Raw genomic sequence first — 22,072 nt, 5'->3', positions numbered from 1 at the left:
AAATCAGCCCCTCTTGCCCTTTGGGATCAAAATTCAGCTATCTGCTATACTAGTGACTCTCAGTGAGGGTGCCAAGGTGTGAAGAGATAAGCAAGGTCTTAGAAGATAAAGCAAGCAAATAAGCACAGGCTCAGGCTTGTTCCTGCCTGGACCACCCCCCAATTCCCACTGCCAGGCTCCTCTACAAGGAAGTAAGTACAAAAATGAATTTATGCATTATAGAAGTTAGGTGCCATTCAATTCACAAAAGTTATGGAGAGGTGCCTTAAGTCCAACGAGGGGTGCCTTGAATCCAAACAGTTTGAGAACCACTGCACTACACAAAAGCTTACAGCAGAACTGAAGACTCCCTAGCTGACATTATACTAAAGAAACACAGAAAGACAACATAGGTAGAATATCAGGCCAAAGAAGCCCAACCTCCCCCAGACAGTGGGAAGCATCACAGAATCCAGTGACCACTAATGGAGGGTGATATAACCCAGACTCACCCGTTGCAATAATAGCTCTAACCTGACGCTGCTACTGGACGAAAGATGACACAGACACTGGCGTTCAGTTAAGTTGTAGGAATTTATTTTAAATAACCTACAGTTGATTAAAAGGGAATTCATGATAAAAATAGAAGATACTTGTTGAGGAAAGACTGCAGGAAATGGCCTTCGCACACACACTAAGCTAACAATGCCTCTAAAACTAATGATTATAGCAAAAAAAGGTTTCACATTAAAATTCTGCTTTTTAATTTTTTTAAAATTTTTTTACACAATTACAAAATAAAAAATAAAAGCCCTAAAATCTTGATTTTTTTTCCTTTTTGGACCAATGCTTGTTTCCCTCGAAATTTATTGACCTGTGAAACTTCTTTTTACACAATAAAATCTTTCAAGTAAAAGAGGGGAGTGGGGCTTAGAAAAAAGGGGGGGGAAGAAAGTACAACAGTCCGTCAAACCTAAAAAGTGGATATTCTTGAAGTGTTGAAGCACGGTCAGAACAAAGAATGATGGGAAATTGTTTGTCACTGATTTCATTTGTCCTCATATTCCACACTCACCCCCCATTTGCCCTCCCATTCTGCCCCCCCACCCTCCCACCCCATCACCCCCAAATCTACACGATCTTTAAGATCAAGAAGAAAAAAAATGTTTAAATATTTTAAAATAATTAAAAGAAATAAAAATTCACATTTAAAAAAAGAAACACTCAAGTCAGGAAGCATCTTCCCATCACGCTTTGCTTTGAACTGATATGGCGGGTTTTAATTCACGTTCCAATGCCACGACTGTATCGAGTGAAACTGATGAAAAAAATTGGGGCTATTTCCATGACAATAGTGACCGCTGTAACAGGTGCGTTGGGTTTTTAAATTTTTTTTGTTAAATTCCTGAAATGGGGTAGGGTGGGGGGAGGGGGAGGGCAGGGGTTGAAGGAGTCCGTTTTTCTATTAAAATATAGAAGTTATTGCAAAACCCTAACTGTAAAAACGCACCAATATAATTGGATTTTGTATACAGTAGCTAAAGATTCCCAAGCTCTTCAGTGTAATGGTGAATTTGCCTGGCGGAAGGTTGACAAATCCCCCATCCACTTGCCCTGCCTCAAGAGAAAACACACAAACCATACAGCTAGAATTTGGATCTCTGAAACATTTTTAAATAAGTTGTCCATAGGACAACTGGCTCAGCTCCTTTATAATATTTCCAGGTTTATCTTTTCTCAAAGATGTTGGTTTCTTTTCTGATGCTCACTTGCCCCTCCTTACCCCTTCCCCCAAAATATAAGGACAAGTAAGGCTCACAGTTTATCAATCTCCCTAAAACCAGGCTATCCCCCCCTTTTCCATAAAATCCAGCTCATTAAAAACAGGTTAAAACTCATAGTCTTCCTCTGCCATGTCAATAGCCCAGGCAAATTTCTCTCGTTGGGTTTTGTTATATATCTTCTCTATAGGAATCCCCCACTTCTTACACCTGGAAGAGAAAAGGAAACACAAAGGTTAATAGCTCATCCACACACAGGTGCTCCTCCCAGGATTCCTCCCTCCTTGTACTCCACTGTATACTTCAGCTGGTCTTTTGTGCACTCCTTTATCCTTTATGCATTGGAAGCAGCTTTTCCCTCATACATGGAGCTCTGTCACTAGCCCTGTCACTCTCCAACTAGCCCAGCTTGTTGTTAGCTGTCATTAGCCAGCAGCTGCTGATCAGACCAGGATTCCTCTGTCTACATATGGTAGACAGAGGAAAATGTAGGGAGCTTGCAATCTGCTGCTACTTTTTCCCAACCCTCACCCCAATCTCAGTCCATCTCTTGCTAACTTGCCTCTTTTTTCCCCAGCCATTGAATCTTCCCCTATATTCCAGATTCAGAAGGAAAGAGGTCAGAGTACCCACACTAAGATCACAGGACAACTCTCAGCTGCCACATGGAAGAGCCATGTAACCGAGTAATTCCTCTTGGATGGATTTAATTCACAAGGGTAACATTCAATTTCCAGGACTGTTCGAGTCCTTGAAGCTAAGTAGAAGTGGGGATGGCTAACAGAGATCCTTGTGAAGAGCCATCCAGGCTGAAGAGCTTTCCACTTGCCTATACAGGTGCAATGAAAGAGTAATGGAAATCTCCTGCTACCAGCAGCCACCCACTTCTCAAGCAGCAACCGTTGCCTCAGGAACCTCTATTGCTCAAGGCAGCATAAAAAATTAAATTCACCAGCATCAGTGCAGAATCTGCAGCTCCCGAATACAATACGACCTAATCTTTCTTTGCCCACAGGAGAAACCCCAGCAGCCTTCCTTACACATGCAGAACTGGCATGGTTACAGCATCTGCTCAGGAATGGCTCAGGCTTGGAGGAACAACATGATATACCAGGGGTGGGCAATAATTTTGGCTGACAGGCAACTTAAAACAAATCGTATACTAAAAAAACAAACATCTACTATAACATATTTTAATTTTAAAAAGTTTTTGTCCTGGGTTGAGTAGTGTATATAGAGGTGACTGCATAATAGCTCAACACAAAGTCGGGGGGGGAGGGCGGGGGGGCGGCTGCCCATGTGCTAAGTCTTGAGAATCGGCCAGAGGTGGAAGAAAAGTGGGAGAGGCAGGGGGCACATACAGCAGAGCTCACCCAGGCAGTGCAGTGCAGGTGCTCCACAAGGGGCTGAGCCCTGCCTGTTCCTGCCCAGGACAGCCTGGGCCACACTCCAGCCCACACCTACCAACGACCCTGCCCCAGCCCCTTCCTCATGGGGCTGTTGCTGGTGCTGCCCAGCTCCCCCCGCCTTCAGCAACTCCTTTTCCAGCCCCTGCTGCACCACTCCAGCCACCTTCCACCCATTCAGTGCCCGTAGGTGGCTGCTCTTTGTGTCAGGCAGCTGAGTGGGTGGAAAGCAGCTCGGAGCTGGAACCCCATGTGCTGGAGCAGGAGCTGCCTGGATGCAGCTTCCCCACCCCGACCTGGCTGGGCATGTGGTGCCTGGCACACATCGCCATGGCTGCTGCTGAGAGCGGCACAGCAGGGGCAGAAGGAGGAAGAGCAGCCACTGGAGGCAGAGGGAGCCAAGCAGTGCCTGGGTGGGTGCAGCAGCAGCCAAAGCAGCTCTACTGAGAAGCTGTGCATTCTGGCGGGGGCTGGGCTAGTGTTGGCAGTGGGCACAGAGTGGGTGCAGGGCACAAGCTGCCTGGGGTGGGCCTTGGCCCCATGCAGAGCTCCATGGGAGGGTAGCCGCGGGCCAGACAGAATTAACAGGTCGGCCAGATCAAGCCTGTGGTCATATTTTTCCCACCCCTTTGACCAGCCGCCCACTTCTCAAGCAGTAATTTTTACCTCAGGAACTTCTAGCATAAAGATTCAATTCACCAACACCCGTGCAGAATCTCTAGCTCCTGAATACAATATGACCTAATCTTGATTTGCCTCCAGGAGAAGCCCCAACAGCCTTCCTTCCACAAGCAGAGCTGGCATGGTTGCAGCGTCTGCTCAGGAATGGCTTAGGCTTGTATGAACGACATGACAGGGGGCCCACCACTGAGACCACAGATGTGCTGCAGAGTTGGCGGGGCAGGGAAAGAATGTACACAGTGTGCTTGGCTCTGTCTCCAGTGAAAATTAGGATGCTGACATGGAAGAGATGACAATTAAAACCTTGTAGGTGTTATCTATTTAACTGTCACTTTCCCCATGATCCCAGGGATGCTGCTGGTCCTGGTGGAACATGCCTTTTGTCTCAACTGGTCTAAAATTCAGCAGAGGACTCTGAAGCTGAAGTTTCAGAAAGTACTTGAATAATGTGCTCAAAATGATCCTGAGGTAGTGCTAGGTCTTCCACCTTCAGAACAGTAGCTTACCAGGCAACTGAGATCCGGGGATCCAGGTAATTGAGTTTGGAGGTGCCCAAGGCAATCTGCTTGTTCTCCTCCCTGTCTGTGGCCTGAACCTCCAGCTTCATCAGTTGCTCCTCAATCCTCTGCACAGCTTTCTTCTTGCTCTCCACTGTCCTGTAACAGAGGGAGGGAATCAGGGAACCATTCGCCAGTGCCTCTGGGGGAGCATTATTGACCAGTGATTCAAAGGCCCAGGCAACATGCACCCTTCTTTCTAGGGTCCTTATGTGCAAGTGATGCTCAACAGCACCAAAGTGCAGCCATGTCTGGGGTGAGAAGTCACATGCTTTCAATAATCTGGTACCTGAAATCAAGGACTGGAACTTAAACTATTTGGTAATACTCAAGAAGGCCAATTTAAATTACAAGAGTAAGAAAGAAATGGAACTTATCTAGGACTGGAGATAACACGCTATTCAGGCATAGAGAATGAGGTCAGAATACCAGTATCAAGCTTCATTTAACAGAAGGCTATTCTTCTTATGCTGTCTGCAGAGCCTTGTCTTAGAGTAAAATGCACATGGCCTAGCCAGTACTTCACGTTGGCCCTAAAAACTGTTCCACAGCTTCCAAATGGTCTAGAAGGTAAGATCTATCCATCTCATGAGTCAGTAACATTTGCTGTGCATTCTTATTGAAGGACCAGGGAAGGGAGAGGGGAAAAAGGATACAGGGAGATTACATGGTGGCCTAAGGAGGGTTAAATGCATTGCCTACCAGTGTGTCAATACACAAGCAGCTGCGTGCTGGGCTCATGGAAGCATATGAAGGTCATATATGAAGGTGGAGCATCTTAATATTCAGTTAAGGAGACCCCCAGACTTACTTGTGGGGGCTAAAAATGGCTAGAAGGCTATTTTTAATACAAAGCCCTATGTATGGGGCTGAACAATGAAAACTGGATCGCTCAAAACTCTGAGGCCTGGAAGGCAACGGGGAGGTATTTTAAGAACCACTGCAGTGAAAAGTCCCATTTTGGGCTAGTGGCTGTGCCACAAGCCACCATGTGACATTTTTCACCTCTTCATTGCCCTGAAGCCATCCTTACTTTTTAGACTTTTCATCCCTTCGGACCTTGGCATCAGCTTTGGCGCTTTTCAGTTCTCTCCTGGCATCAGTTAACTGTTCCTTCTTGGCATCAATCTAGGAGAGGCAAAAACCCAGACAGCAGGAATGTGAACAAGTGTGAATAATTGTGGAAGTGGAGATCACTCATCCTGGGGAACTAGAAAAAGGCTCTTGACAGATTCACCAGCTGCACCACAGTCTACAATCCAACAGCTTGCTTACATGCAAGAGTGGGACATCTCATCCATAATGGAAGAGCTTGGAAAAAAAAACCCAAACCAACTAAAATGGCTTTTGGAATTTTTTTTTTTTTTTTAAACCAAGTTCAAAGAATGCTTATAAACTAAGGACACTTTAAAAGGGCCTTATTTTCTGGGTACCTTTCCTTTGAAAGTCAACCTACCTTAGGCTTAATTTGAGCACTAATTAAAACAGAACTAAACCAAACAAAACAACTCCCCACCCAAAAGACAGAGAAACCCCTCCTGAGATGTTCAAAATCACTTACCACTTTTAGCAGGTGAAAAAAGTGGCACCAGCTTTACAAATCCATTGTACACAGAGACTAGCTTGATAAAAACGCTGCTTGTGAAATATCAGGACGGGCAATTCAAAACAAGAGACAGCAACTGGGAAAAGCCTCTAGTAGCTCCCTCACTCAGGTGCAAAGGGCAGTAGATAAGTACACTGGGATTTGCCAAAGCAAAAATCCCAGGGCCCTTTTGGTCAGTCAGTCCCTAGGCTGGATGCAAACTAAGACCAGATCACCTAGAGGTATCCTATGGACAAAAACTTCTTGGGCAGACATGACAATCAGTTTATACCCAGAATTATACAGACTGAAAGCTCTTTAAACCTTCTAAAAATACGGAGGACTGCACCTAGGCCGACAGTTTTAGCCTTTACTTGGGATTCGGTGACATTTAGAGTTTCACAGCTTCCCAGTCTTTAATTGCTACTCTCCAAACATGCCACCTACTGCAAAGTTAAAGGCTCAACCCAGTTGTAAAAACCAGGGGTGAGGGCAGAACAGGTTAAGTATCACAGAAGCAAAGAAACACTGCAGTGCTAAAACAGAAGATCTTATTGTAAAAGGGTTATTCTGAAAGCAGGATGTGAACAGACTTAACCACGCTGGAACCTCACAGCCTTTGTCAGAAAATCTGTAAAGGAAGAGGTCAAGTCAGAAGTACTGGACACAAGCTGAACTGACACAACGGTCTACAGGCCACACTAAGGGACCAGACACCCACGCTGATTTCCTTTCACAAGTCAGAGACAGAGACCTCTGGTTTCAAGGTCAACTCAACGGCATGTCCTCAGAGCAAGTCAGAGTTTGAGGATAGGAAGCATTCTGATTTGTTTTATCCCTGACCAGAAGTGCCTGATGCTATTCTACCTGAAAGGAGAAAAGCACTTGTAACTATACATTTTCTTTAAAAAAAAAAAAAAATAAGGATTCACTTCCCAGACCAGACTAGTTTCAGATATAGATGCATTAATGCCCCAGCCTAAGGAGCCTGGTTCTCCACAGACTGAAGGAAATGAGATCCCCAAAACCAAAAGAAGAGGTATTTCTAACATTACTTTGAATTTAATGGAAACTGGGCATTACCTTGGTCTGAAGATTCATCATGGATTTTTCAAAGGTTTTCGGTGGCGCCCTCTGGTGGTTGCACAGAATAGCAACAGCTCTATTGGCACGGTTATAGGAAAGGATCTTTGCTGGGATGTTATCCTCCGCTGGAAAAGTTTAAAAGCAAGTGAAGTGGAGCTCTGCAAGGTTGAGTAGTCATGGCCACATTCTGCTGGTTTTATAACTTCATATCTACCGAGGTAGATCTGTACTCTTCTAGCGTGCCAGTCTCAGCACTGCATTTCAACTACTTTGCACTAAGTACCAGTTTACTTGTATTCCAAGTACTAATTCATTTTGGGTCAAGGTCCTTCAGTGGATGTCTTGGCCTGGAAGCTTCTCAATGGAAGCCTCGGCCTGCTGGCACTAAGGAATTAAAGGTGCATTTTGCTTCTCTTCATGCATTATAGTCATGAATAACTGTAATGGAGACCACCAACAATGGAGAGTGGGAAGGTCTGTCTGGTGATGAGAACAGGGGTCTGTGAACTAGAATTGCTCTTGACAACATGAGACATTGGATAGGACACTTAACTTTGGTATGCTTCTACATACATAGTCTTCTAGGAGGGACTGGGTCTTCCAGTCTCAGAAGGGAGGTTAGGCTGGATTGAGAGCCTGCAACACCTATTTTGGCCAGTCCCAGATACAAGCTGCATACAGTGTGCACTCCAGCCAGTTTGAGGCAGACGCCACATGCCACACAGATCCTGGAGTGGCCAGACTGGGTCCTGGATCTGGCATGTGGTAGACCCCTTGAGCATGCCCCTCCCCACCATACCAGATCCAGCACCTGCTCTGACTGGTCCTGGACAGCTCCACATGCAGTGCCTGCTCTGGGACTTCTGCTGCATATGGCACCTACCCTGAACAGACTAGAGCAAGCCCTATGTGCAGCCTGCATCCTGGACTGGCCAGAAAAGGTGCATGGGCCACATGATGTGGTTCTGCGGCCCTGGTCCAGCCCGCAGGCCTCATCTTCGACACCATTTCAATGAATGGCGCCATAGAAGTGTCAAATACTAATACTGGCTTGTTAGTCTGCAGATGCCCAGATGGAACAAATGGGGCTTTAAAGGACACCTCTGCTCCCCGCACAAGGAGTAACTTCCAAAACGTTAAATAAAAAGACATTTGCAGGGCCCTGGCCCTGGAGACTAGGTACATTCCAACGGGCACAACTAGAGGCTGGGGACAGGGTGCATGCAGCTGACCATACATCAGTTTACTACTGTCCCAACCCTGGGCTTCTTCCCAGTGAAAGACAGCACCCACAAGTCTGTTTTGGCAGTCAATCTCGGTACAAGCCACAGCTCCACAGTCATGCTGCTTTGGCTGGGAGAAGTACAATGGGAGTGGTACAGGTTTAGAATAACTAAGTCTACAATACCTGTATCGACCCATCCTAGAGGAATCCCTAGGAAAGCTGATGAAGTTCTCTTTGAAGCTGTTCAGAGCCACAAGAATGGGGACCAGAACCTGACCCCATGGAGCCCAGAAAATACTTCCCCCGTTTAATCTAAATATGCATGATGGGTCAAACTGGTTCTAAAGATAAAGGAGGAGAGAGGTCTTTGGGGAGAAGTAAAGGGGAAATTGTAACCTGTAGGCCTCATCTTAAGTATCTTCTCCATCCCCACAATGATCTTTGTGCTAGACATCAAAAAGTGTCCACACTGCATTAGCTAAGGTAAAAAAAGGGATCCATCCAGGACACTGCAGTCATCACAGTTCCAAATGAGGCAGTCCCAGACAACAGAACTTACGGGTAGTGAGCTCCTTTAGCTGCTGCTGTAGCGTGATGGAGGCATTGTAAGTACGGAATACCTTGGCTGTCAGTCCCTCCATAAGGTCTTGAAGATGTTTATTTAAGATACTGGTCTATGGAAGCAGAAAGAGGTCAAGGTTTCAATCAGTCCAGCATCATGACCAGAATCCAGCAAACCATTTGTATCCTTGCTAGCCTCATTACTGAACTGGACTGGAAGTTGAGTAGTGAATTTCTAGGCATACACAAGACTTGCTTCCTGGAACAGGAATCCTGCTGACCAGGACAGGTAACCATGCCTAGAATTTTGCTAGGACTTTCTATATCTAAATCTGAGGACAGGGTGGCTATGCTGCGGCATAGCAGGCAAGGACCTGGAGTGGAACTGGGCTTTACATCTGCATTAACAGACTGGGAAGGAGGAAGTGATTATGAACCAATAGATGATGGCTGGTTAGCATTCATTCTAGAGGTCACATTTCTTCTTTCACATTTACACTTTGGGCCCCAGAATGTGTGAGTGGGTCTCTTTTACCGCACTCAGCACCTTCACTGTGTTCCTATTAATCTGAACTGGTTTGGTTGGAGCAGACAGGAAAGCTGTTATCTCATGCATCCTTCCCCTCCACCCAACACTCAGGCTGCTGCTGTACCAAATCCTAAGGCACTAAATGGCAGTTTCTATAAAGAGCTTGTAACAGGCACACCCCCACTGGAAAGAGATGACCCACTGTTTCTGGGCCACTATGACAGGCCCAGCTGGTTAAAAAAAAAAAAAAAAGAAAAAGAAATGAAATCAAGGCCTCTGCTGTGGCAAGGCATTTGCAATCAGCTGGCTGTCAGCAATGCCTTCACTCTAAGACTCTCTAACAGCATGATAACAATTGCTAGGGCTAGATTAAAGGAGCTCCAAAATGCCATTTATGTGCTTACATTCAGTCGGTCAAAGAGGTCATCCTCAGGCTGCTTATTCTCCATGAACAGCTGAAGATTCTTAAAAACCTACAGGAAAGAAGGGGGAAAGGGATGGAGGGCTCTTAATAAGGAGACTGGGTGGTTGGCAATGGGATATGGAAGCTTTTACTTCCAGGTTACCAGTTCAAATCCAGCCCAGCTTCATAGTGCTTGAAACCCACCATCTTTAAAAAGCTGTATGGTGAGCCAGGTGAAGAGAGTTGTCCCATTCCTAATAGATACTTGTCTGCACATTAAGGCAATGCCAGAGCTTGTTTAATGCTTCACTCCCTGGTACCAGAAATCAAGGACTGACTGGCCTCTGAAGTGAACTCCCCCCCAAACACAAGCAACTAGGTTACTTACCAAGTATGTCTGATATCCAAAAGTATACCCCTGACCATTCTCCCAACAAACAAACAGAGTTGCCAGCACAGGCCCAAATAAGAGATGTTAGCAGCCTAGGCCATCCAGAAGCGACCACGCTCCCTTTGCCCTACTAAATATTTCACACAACTGCACCACCATTTGTAAATTCCCTTGATTATGCCAAGACTGTGAATGGACTGTGTCCTAGGTGGCCTGGAAACTTCAACGTCCAGACTTTTTAAATCAGAACACGTTCTCATAAGATACTGAATATACAAAGATTTCTGGGGTTTTTTTAATAAGCAGTTCCCTACTGGAAACTCTGGAGAAGATGCACCAAGAGGAACAATTATTTTAAACAATTAAAAACATTTTTTTCTTCTTTTAAATAACGATTCATTTATATAGTGGCCACAGTTTTATAAAGGTCAACATGTAGTGCTCTTTTTCATTAAATTTACCACAGTACCGCATACCCTGTATTTTATGCACTGTGCTAAGTGTATACCTTGTGGGCCAGATTCTAAACTCAGCTACACCCACATAAATACAGAGTAACTTCCTGGACTTTTTAACCCCCTCCATTTGGATTACATAGACACCGATTTATTTTTGGATTCATTCACACAATTTGGGGAATAGAACAGATGAACTGAAAAGAAACAAACAAACTTTGCCTCAAAGAAGACGACCTCAGGCAGCATGCAAGAACCTTACATACTGGTTATTAGGGAGCGGACCTGCTCGCCATAGTATCCAAGATCAGGATGTAGCCCAGTAGAAGAACATATTCAGATGCGAATGCAAATGAAAGCAAGGGCCCATAGAATATTCAGACGTCACCCGAGGACTGCCTCTTAAGGCGTAACTGTGTATTTACTGTTATACCAGTAGCTGTATAGTTCTGTATTGACCTCTTATAATATTGGGGAAAGTTTGTCTTTTGGGGGTGTAGATATGGAAAGCAGCTCTAAGAAGTCTACCTTCAGAGCACCTGACAAAAAGCCAAGGCTGATGACTAGCAGCACGTCCATATAACGACTCTAAAACAGTCATTTCTAGTCATGACGGGAGCATATAACCACAATGGGCGAGAGCTCAAGGTGGAGAGAGGGTAGGAAAAAGAAGAAAGCTGTTTAAATCCTTCATATTTGGTCCATATCAGAACAAGGCAGGTACCATCCTTACCCCTTTAAAAAGCATTTCACAAGAAAGGCAGGAAATAAACTACTTGTTTTCTGCTTACATTTGGCTAATATCTATGGAAACATTTGGTTTCTACCAGCTAACTCCTCTTTTTTCTGTAGTACAGTGTGGAGGGGAACGATTGCAGATATCTTACCCTCTTCTCAACTGGGACTTTGTTGTAGTATCGGATGGAGTCCTTTCCGAGGAAATCAAACTCAACCACGTATTCCTGACCATCCAACTCTGGATGCAACTTAATATGTTCTACTCGGAGAGAACAGCAGCCCACAGTGTCAGCTGTCTCCCCTTCTTCCTTTTCATTACCAGCTCTCAGGGCAAGCTACAAATTGAGTAAGAAAGAAAAGATTGTTAGCATTTCAAACTGCTCTGGTATTTATGGACTGTGGGGACCCCAAGACATACTGGCCTTGGGGTCAGGGCATTCTCCATTTGGTTTAAAAATCCTAGCTTTTAGTGCAGTAGTGCATTACTCTCAGAACAGGAGGTGAAAACAGAGGTTCACAGAAGCTTAAAAGTAACTCAGAAGGAGGGTTTCGAAAGTCAGATTGCTGAAAGAGATTTATAAACAGCTGTAGGCAAAATGAAATGCAATTGGATTTACATGCCTGGGGGAGAAGAAAAATTAAGATGCAACAGGGTGGATGAAAGGTGGGGTGTGTGTTTTTCTAAATAAATAACTTAGTTTATGCTAAATAAATTTTTCTTTTAAAAAGTAAATCTGTTTAAAGTTCAATAAAAAAAGATGATGATTACGATGACTGCAGCCTAAAATTTTAACTATAATTTCTTAAAATTATTTAAATGTAAATAATATGAAATAAAATGTGAAATTCACTTTAACTTTCTGCATTTAAAAGTTACCTAAACTCGAATGAATCATTCACGATTTGGTACTCTAATAAAAAGTAAGGGTTAAATATCCACAAACATATGCCAAGCTGTAATAGTTTAATAAAAATGTATTCTCCTGGAAAGAAAAAGATATACCCACTTTGGTAAAAAAGGCTATGTCTGGCTGCAAAACAATAAGCCTTTCTTTATAAACACACAAATATAAAAAATCAATAATTTAAATCAAGATCTCTTGCTTTAAATCAATCCACCTTGATCAGCATGGATACTTATCTGGTCACAGAACCCACACAGAGCTGGGCTGTCACTATAGGTTTCAAATACTACAATGGCATAAATAATATAGTTCTTCTGTAGCTTCTCTCTCTCTCTATGTGTGTATATACATATACATACATATATACATACACACACACACACACACACACACAGAGAAGCTCTATATATCTGTATCTATAGTGGGGCAAGAGCAACTAGCATAGTTTGGGTCGTGATCACGGAGTCCATAGGTGCCAATAAAAAGCAGAGCTTTCCAATTAGAATTAGAAACAGCTGGAAACAGAAGAGCCATATACCTACATGCACAGTTCCCACTGATCCAACTGGGGAATTCTGGAATTAACCAAATGGTGCATTTTGTCTGAACAGAACAATGCTGCCAAAAATAGCCAGGTTCAGTCTGGCAGTTTCCAGTTATTGGGGAAGAAGCAGAGGGTAGAATGCTCCCCTAAACACCCCATGCACTTGAAAAGCTGGGGTCCCAATACAATAATGAACAACTTCTCTCAAGGCCCTTTCAACTCCTCTTCTTTGTAGAGGATGCAAATGTTTTAGTCAGGGGATGATTTAGAGCTCTGGCACAGGTGCCCAACTGTCTGCATTTTTATACCTAGCAAGACAGAAGATGACTGACAGACTGCTACTCACTTTATCTATGAAGTACAATGCCACAGCCCTCTGTCGTACTTTCATTTCTTTGGACTTCCAATCTTCTCGATATTGATTCCGGATCTTATCCACACACTTCTTCAACCTCCGAGCTGTCTCATACTTCTGCCAGTCCTTCTCACCCTGTGGAGACAGACATAGCCAAGTCAACCTGAGAAAGTGAGCAGTAAGAGCAAGGAGCTTGATCTTAAATCCTGCTCAACCCTGAATGCAACTGATAGTCTGTCATTTAGAAAAGCCCTAGGATTTCACTACTTATAGCCCTACTCCAGACTACATTCACAGGCAGCTGCAGATAATTCAGTTAGTCATATTAAATGCCAGCAAACAGGTAACTATAGAAGACAAATGAGTCAGGTACTTAGTCTTCCATCTTTCTAAATGTAAAATAGTGTCTCCCTATTCTATTAAGATGACTTAATTACTTGCAACTTCCATTCTCACAAGCAGGCACCCTCACAACAAAGACATCAAAACAGTAGACAGTGAACGTTAAACAACATGCAGAATATCTGTGTGATGACATAATTAGAAATTGGGAATTTGTTCTTTGGAACAAGGTCCCCACACATGCAGAACAAGCCTCTTATTTTCACTCCCTGAAGTCAGCCCAGTGAGATTATGGGCGTCTTAAAAGAAAGCAATTTTCCTGGTCCAGAACTTCCAAAATATAAGCTTACTTAAACAGAAATCTAATTAGGTTTTAAAGGATTTTGTCATACATGTTTTACAGGATGCATATGCATACACAGCAAATCTTTTCAAAGCACTTCCATTCTGCAGGTAAGTAACATGGCCTTAGGGGTGTGTAAAGCTGGCAATATTCAAATTTGGATTCAGTCTGAGTTGAAGGACAGCGATTCGATGTTGCTGAATCTGAAGATTCAATTCTGATTCAGCCATAGACGCAGCTTTGTATGTTTTTTCTACATACCGTGACGTACCAGGCACAGCTCGTGAAGGCTGAGATGGTGGGGTGGATGGAGTGTCCCACAGGAGCACAGGGAGTACCTCATGCGCTTGGTGGTGGACCCAGAAGTGGACTGGAAGTACTTCTGGGTCTGCTGGTGAGTGTACAGGGGACCCCCCCAACTCCTCTGGGATGCTCCATCCACCCCACCACCTCAGCCTTCACGAGCGGCACCTGGTACCTTGAGGTATGTAGAAAAAAACCCACATAAAAACTGTCTATGGCTGAATGGTCAAATCTCTCCAAATCGAATTAGAGGCTTCTGATGCGACTCGGAGAGATTAGTAGGTCTCCCGATTCGATTCAGATTTGGAGATTCGTCTGCCAAATCTCCTCCAAATTGAATCAGCAACTGAAACTTTGCACAGACCTAATTGCTTTATGATGGGGAGATGCTGTTGTCCAGCACATAGCTAGAGCTTCACTGCATAACTAAGAAGGAGAAAGCAGGGACAAACCAACAGTTGAAACAGCTTAAATATTTAAAAAGACTTTGGGAAACAAGTTTCCCATTAAGCTTACATCATAGTGTGAGACGTTCTCATTAAAAGGGTGGGGTAGTAAAACTGCAATTTTGATGTACAAAATCTGAAAGCACTTAGCATTCTTAGCTTGCATTACTGCAAAGTAGCAGTTACTCCTTTCTGCAGACAGCAAAGGAGGTGACATATGCCTGTCTCTTGTTTTAGAATCAACAAGCTTTACTATTCCCCCTTCTTTTGAGGGTCAGTTGTGAGACAACATGGCTAAACAACTTGCCAGACAATTACCTTGATTCTAGAGCTGGGGTTCAACATGATATATTTGATAGATCCCTGGATGTTCTCAGTCCATGACACTAGCCAGGTCACTTTGTTATCATGCCGGACTTCCTTCCATTTGTGCCCTGGAGGTGGTGGAGGAACCTTGGAATCTCTGCACAGGAAGGAAAAGCAAGAAGAGAAAAAGGAACAGTCTTAAGAAGTCCAAAGTAATACAATATAAATGAGCAGCAGTGGACAATGAAAAGCAGTACACAAGTCTCTTGCCCTTCAGTAGTTTGGGTAACTGCCCGTTCCCACAGTACATGACACAAACTAAAAGCCATCAGAAGTTTCACTGCTATGCTCTACCTCTTCAAGAATTATCCCGTTAGTCACTGTTCTAAGAGATAATATTGGGTAGTCTACCGTTCTGATTTGGGGATGTTCTTGCAGTTACAGCATGGGAGTGGAAAAAAGCTATAGGACCTAAACATAGGTCTATTACCTCTTAGGCCACAAACTGAAGTGCGGTGGAACAGTTGTATACTTAAGAAGTTGTGCACTTCAACACTTGGCAGTACCATTAATGGGTCTGGCCTTAAATAAACAGTGCATACATTTTATCAAGGATGTTCATCAAGACAGATATGCTGACGGAGGTATACGGATGAACTGTGAGAAAGTTTCTACAAACTTACTTGCATTATACCTCTTTTTCCAACTATTTAAGCTGCTCTAATAAAAGATCTCAGATTCACCCAAAGAACCTTGTCTGCCCATGTTGTTAGATCAACATGGCTACAACCTGCACCCCTCTCACCTCCGAAACTAGTAATGCTAAGATACCCAACACATGACCTTTAAGTATTTTGGTGCCAAATCTAATTATGCATGACCAAAACAAAAAAAGTTATCTAGGAAGAATATAAGGTACAAAGCACCCTGTGCTCACTTGCTGCAATTAATGACGATGTCTTCTGGCATGATCCGTCTCTTCAGCATGCCCATCTTGGGATGGTTGCCACGCCCTCTGAAGAGGCCTGGGGGCTCAATTTTGAAGTTGGCAATCCTTTCCTTATGGTTATCCATGACGCAATAGCCATATTCTTTCAATAACCTCTCATTCTCCTCTTTAATTTTCTAGGAAGACCCAAAGTCAGGAGATTACAAGCCACTCAATGTTTTGTTCAATGTTAAGACTAAAAGGTCAAAATTACTTGTATTCTGGTCATGGCTAGACTCCATTGTGTTACACGCCATACAAACCTTGAGTAAAAGCAGTCTTTGCCCAACAGATCATAGGCATAATCTACATGTAAACCACCAGACAAAACACTTTGTAACATCTACAACCCACTAGAACTTTGAGGGAAATAGGTTTGAGCAGCTGAAACAGTTTCCTGACATCAACTCCCCCATTCATCTGTCTGCAGACCACAACAAGCCAATAACTTAACAAGACTGCTTGTTAAGCTTAACCCAGCGCACATTTTAAGAGCTCTTGATTGACTGCACTTAACAAAACATGTTGCTTAAAGAAAGGGAATTCCTATTGTTCAGGTCCTAACACCATGAGATGAAAAGTTATGAAGAAATCAATGCATCCTTAATTAAGCTGCATGCTCTCCCACTAATGTCACTGATGATCCACCAACTGAGACCTGACAAAAAAGCCATTTCTACTCCATTAGTAATAGCACAGACAGAGGAAACTAACCAATAAAAGTCAGCAAAGTGAGGCAGACTTTTTCACTGGGAACCTTTGAATGCTGACACCATGGGGTTTGGTGCTATTGGGAAAGATATTTCCCCACAATTAGCAGACCTCCGAAGTAGTGTTAGATTGGAGTTTCATTATCAAAGACACTACACAGGAGCAAGTTTAGATGGTCAGATAAGCCTTTTGTTCTTACTGAAGTGGCCCTGAGGAAATACAGGGCTACCTGCTTCTAAGAAACTTCATCTTAACTATATACCACAATGCAAGAGGAGTGTGATCAGAGACATTCAGTTAAGGAGAAAAGCGCAGTAGGTGGCAATTCCTTATTCAAATTTTATCCTGAGATATTACTCATACAGACGTGTTAAAGGAAGCAAATGACACCAAAAAATCTAAGAGATGCTCAAAGGGAACAAAAACCCAGTGCCTTCAACACCATGGCAAAGTCACCACGAACCCTTGAACTGTGAGACAACTGTTTCAGATAACTCCTTCAGTATTACAGGGGAGCATAAGTTATATAGAAGAGTCATACGTGGATGAACACATCAAAAAGTTTTCTACAGTTCCTTAGAGTACCTGTTTCTCTTCCTTGGACATCTGTTTCCTAGCTTCTCCTTGAGCTTTGAAATACTGGCTCATGTGGGTGAAGTCACACTTGCTGAGGTTGCTAATAGTACTCTTCTCTTCTGCAGTCATCTCCTTGAAGGGAAAAGGCAAAGCTTTTAAGCCTTCTTACATGCAAAAAATATTTGCCCCTCCCAGCCCTGTAAAGCAACACAGAACAGGTACTGACAATAAATACAGATTGTCAACTGCTATGAAAGAGCTCCAATTTCTATCAAGTGCTATGTATAGAGAAGGTTAGAGAGAAAGGGATGAATGAAGAGAACTTCTGATGCATAGAATTAAGACAGCCTGATCTCTGTAAACATTGCATAATAGTGTGCATTTTATTACACAGTAACCTTTTCAAGTTGTTGAGATAACTGGGGGAAGAGAGGCTGCCTAAGCAACTTTTGTCAATGGATCTAATTCGATCTTTTGGCATGCTTACATTGGTTGAGATGATGAAGCTCCTGCTTGGTAGGTCCCTGGAAGGGGCTTGTCTCCAACATAAAGATTATGATGGCTCTTCGGTGATGTACGCAATGATCAACTCAGCCATGCCTGTGATGTGGCATGATGGGTAAGTTTGCCTTGGAAAAGGTCGACCCTTGTTTGAGAACATATTTATCAGCAGGCCCTTCCTGGTAAACTATGTACAAGCTGGAAGCTCCAAAGCTAAATCTGAGGCTGCCCTTGGTCCTCTGCCACTCACACTAGAGTTTTTGGGCACAGAGTCAGAGTAGTCCCTATTCACTTCCTAGCCCTCGGAAGACAATAGCAGCTTTGGCAGACATCCAAGTCCAGGATTGCATACCTTTCTCCAGTCTTTAAAAAAGTTTTTCCTGAAGATTTCCTTTGTAGTGTACTCATGATCAAGCATTTTTGCAAAGAATGTGGCAACTTCTTCTGCTTTGGGGCTCAGCTTCATGACTTTACCTACAAAAGAGGAGTTTTTAAAAGTAAGCCAAAGAACTGGAGACACAGCGATGCTCGTCCCCTCATGTCAATCTACTTTTCCCACCCATGCAAGGTTTAAGGCATGCAGGAAGTCTCTAGCCAGTACTGGCCTTCTATGGAGGTATAATACACAACCAGAATAGCTACGCTGCATTCAGAGAGGACTTTTTTTCTGCAGACAAGTAATCCCTAAATAGGCACTGAGGCTTGGTGGGAAAAAAAATGAGTTTGATTTCCATTAAATGGTTCTAATCTAATCAGGAAGTTACCCTGAAATCTAAAGTAGCAAGCAAGAAGTAACAAGCAATTTAATGTTAGACAGTCCTGAAACAGATACAGTGGGAAGAAGGGACAACTCCTTGCAGCAAACCACTAGCCAAGAGATAACATTTTCAAAGGTGTGCAAATCCCAGTTGACAGGAACGGTGCTGGTGAGAAGGGAAAACTATTGGCTTCTATTCAATCCTCTCTTTTCCCTTTCCACCATATTTAACAAGCCTGCAGACAAAGAAATCATTTTCTCTCATTCCCTCTTCCCCAAAAGATCTCTCTCAATTGCACTTCTAAGGATAAGCAGTTATTTCTAGCTAGGAATGAGGCAACCTCATCTGCTGAGAAACATGCCGATAGTGTCCTTATATTGGCTGGCAGGTGATACCAAACATTCACCTCTCGCTTTCATCACAGGAAAGCATGCCAAACCTCTATTAACCAAGAGAATGAGAGACTAAGGTAACATGGGAATGTACTTTCCAAGTCAAACTCAAAAGCTAGTCATATTTAAGAGACCAACTGATTTTTCAATGAATGGGGCGGTCAGATTTCATCTTGGCCACCAGACTGCTGAGAGGAAGGAGGACCTCTGATGGTTTGAGGGACAAGCTGCTGCAGCAAAGCTGCAGATTCAACACTTAGCCCTTCAGTCCCAGACTGCATTCCTGATGACATGAGGCTTCAGTATTTCCTAGGAAGGATTTCATATCTCTCTCATGTGTATAACTAGTAGGGCTGTGCGATCCGCTTCAACTTCTGTTTTGATGGAACAGTGTTTCATTTAGTTTTGAAACCACCGTTCTGTTTCGTTTCGTCAAAACTGTTTTGCTGTTTCAACGCTTCACCCACAGGCAGTAACAGGGAAGCACAAAACTGCCTTTAACTTCATCATCCGAATCAGGCTAGAAATGACACTTGCAGAGATGGTATCTGAGGGCATGAAGCCTGCCAAGTTTCAAAAAGATGGGTGTAGAGGTTTTTGGGACACTGCACCTTGGGGTGCTGACAAACAACACTGTCATTTGCAGGCAGCCTCCTGTCATCCGGCACGGAGGTCCAGGGGGCCCGCATGGCTGGGAGGGCTGTGCCAGACTCCTTCCATAGCTAGGAAAATTGGTGCACTGGATTCCTTTCCAGCACTGGGAAGAATGGTGCTGCTGCCAGTCGCAGGTGGCAAGACTAGCCTCCTGTGATCTAACAGGCAGACTGGGGGCCTGCACCCCCAGGAGGAGTCCAGAACAGCCCCCATAGCCCTCCTGGGGGCGCAGGCAGGCCCCTGATCTGCCTGCCAGATCACAGGAGGTGGCTGCTGCTGGCTGGGGCCAGCAGCAACACCAATCTTCCCACCGCTGGGTGTGAGCTGTGCTCTGCACTGGTCCCAGATGGCAGCAGCAGCCTCCTGTGACCCGGCAGGCAGATCAGGGCCCTGCCCACACCTTTGGGAGGAGTCCGGTAGAGCCCTGCAGCCCTCCCGGGGGTGCGGGCAGGTCCCCAGTCTGCCTGCTGGATCACAGGAGGCTCCTTCTGCCACCTGAGAGACTGGTGCTGGGCACAGCCCACACCCAGCGCCGGAGAGGCTGGTGCTGCTGCCGGCAGGCTGACTGCGAGCTCACACCCCCGGGAGGGCTGTGGGACTCTGCCAGACTCCTCCCAGGGGTATGGGCAGGCCCAAATCTGCTTGCCGGATCACAGGAGGCTGCTGCTGCCAGCTGGGACCCATGGTGGGTGCAGCCCACACCCAGCACTGAAAAGACTGGTGCTACTCCTGGCCCCAGCCAGCAGCAACAGCATGCCGTCATCTGGCGCACAAATCTGGGGGCTGGTGTCCTCTGGGAAGGCTGGGGGCTGTGCCAGAATCCTCCCGGGGGCCGCAGCCCCCCTCACCTGTGCGGGATGACAAAAGGCTGATGCTGCCAGCTGGGACCGGTGCTGAAGCCGAGCCCGAATTCGAAACTTGAGATGCTTCAAGTGACCTTGTTTCGTTTCGAAGCTGTTTTGAAGGCTTTTGTTTCATTTCGATTTTGCTGTTTTGAGCTCAAAACGCTTTGAAACAGCTTCAAAACGAAACACCCAGTGAAATTTCGTGCAGCCCTAAAAATTAGTAGCAAGGCATATTTAAGGTGCTGACAGCCTTGTGAAGAGTCTGTGCTTCAGTGTTTTTCCCCCAATTAACTGTTTTCTCTCATAAGCCAATGCTAAAACTACTACTGCTACCACCACCAACTATAACTAGCTATTGAGAAAGTAGAATATAGACCTTTTATTTACTGTGTCTAAAAAAAAAAAAGTTGGCCAGTGTAGACATTAAAGAAACAGTAAAGAAATCAGCCTTCTTTTGGTATCTTGTTTAGACTTGGGTAAACCCAACATGCGCGAGAACAGACAACACTAAAAACTAAGTTACTAAGAGGACTGCTGCTAGTTTACTTGTCACAGAAAACACTGACAGTTTACTTGCACAGAAAAGGCCACATGTAATAGGTTTTCACTCCTGTTACTAGGGAAAGACTACAGGGAAGAGCCACAGGGATCGGTCCCTTTAACGTGAAGACTTTTCAAACTAGAGGGGATGAAGAGGGGAGATGCAGCTGTGGGTAAGCTGCAGACCTACCTCTCCTGGAGACTATTCCCTGGTAAGGAGGACCACCTGACTAGCTGGGATTTGGGAACCAGAGATGGAGAAGGGCCTGGAGTCATGAAAACAGATCCCAGCCACTGGGGGGAGGGCGAGAGAGAGACAGACACTTGGCAGTGGTGCCAGGTCCGAATGCCCTCAAGGGGGAGACACCCCAGAAGCTGGCTAGCCGTGCCCTGGGATACATGGAGAACGGACCTACAGATGTGTGGATTGCTGTAGCGCTAAGCTCCGTGTGTTTTTTTCCCCATTGTATCTTTTGGGCCAAAGATTTATGTTTGGGACTCTGTTTGGTGGCTCAGAGGGCAGGACAGTTAGTAGAAAGAACCCAAATTCTTTGTTGTTAACCAGTGGAATGGACATGGCTATAAGGGGCTACATGTGGAAGTCATGCAACAGGGAACTGAGATGAGGGACTCTGCTGTAACTGACCCTTTGCACTTTGTGAGTGCTTGTTGTGAGGCCCTAGTCCTGCCAAGGCGAGCAGAGACCAAAAGCCCACTGACCTAGCTCAGGGGGTGATTAGCCTGCAGAGCCAGGTGTGCTGGATTCAAGACCCAGAAGGGGGACAATAATTAAGACAAGTGGGCAGGGCAGGGTGGGATCTTGCAGTCAGCTAGGCTAACGACCTGGAAGGAGGGCCTGGACTCAACTAATGACAGTGACAACACAGATGAGGATGAAGCAGTGATGCCTGGCTTTAAATCCACCCCACCCTCTCTGGGTGGAAGTAACCTCTTCAAATTATTTAACACTGAGACAGTGACAGGTGACTGGAAAAGGAGTGTGGAGCCAAGAAGGGATGGAAACTTGAGGGTCACTTGCCAGTAGCAGCCTGTAACACCCTCAAACAGAGAGACTGCAAAAGGAAAAGGTGTCTGGGCTGAAAAACAGATCATTAAAAAGTGATCAGGGTTTAAGGGTTAATACTATTAAGAGTGCTCAAAAGCTACCTATAGGTTGGGGGTAACC

The 22,072-nt window shown here is 44.7% G+C and overlaps 1 protein-coding gene across 2 annotated transcripts in view; it reads right to left on the bottom strand.

The window, feature by feature from the left end:
* Nucleotides 1-554: 554 nt before the first annotated feature.
* TOP1 (DNA topoisomerase I) overlaps nt 555-22,072 on the bottom strand; it is a 93,724-nt gene continuing 72,206 nt past the window's right edge. For both annotated transcript variants that reach the window (XM_090064464.1, XM_090064465.1), the window contains 12 exons: nt 18,050-18,171; nt 17,206-17,328; nt 15,859-16,046; nt 14,934-15,078; nt 13,173-13,316; nt 11,527-11,712; nt 9,795-9,863; nt 8,860-8,974; nt 7,073-7,200; nt 5,438-5,532; nt 4,354-4,503; nt 555-1,970 (listed from right to left, as the gene is read on the bottom strand). In XM_090064464.1, the coding sequence (XP_089920590.1) occupies nt 1,868-1,970; nt 4,354-4,503; nt 5,438-5,532; nt 7,073-7,200; nt 8,860-8,974; nt 9,795-9,863; nt 11,527-11,712; nt 13,173-13,316; nt 14,934-15,078; nt 15,859-16,046; nt 17,206-17,328; nt 18,050-18,171 (1,568 nt within the window). In that variant the 3' untranslated portion in view covers nt 555-1,867. The remainder of the gene's footprint in view (nt 1,971-4,353; nt 4,504-5,437; nt 5,533-7,072; nt 7,201-8,859; nt 8,975-9,794; nt 9,864-11,526; nt 11,713-13,172; nt 13,317-14,933; nt 15,079-15,858; nt 16,047-17,205; nt 17,329-18,049; nt 18,172-22,072) is intronic.

This window comes from Crocodylus siamensis, chromosome 10 (assembly GCF_052110815.1).
Source record: "Crocodylus siamensis isolate JL-2025a chromosome 10, ASM5211081v1, whole genome shotgun sequence".
Lineage (NCBI taxonomy): Eukaryota > Metazoa > Chordata > Crocodylia > Crocodylidae > Crocodylus > Crocodylus siamensis.
This window is presented reverse-complemented; position numbering and strand designations above follow the sequence as displayed.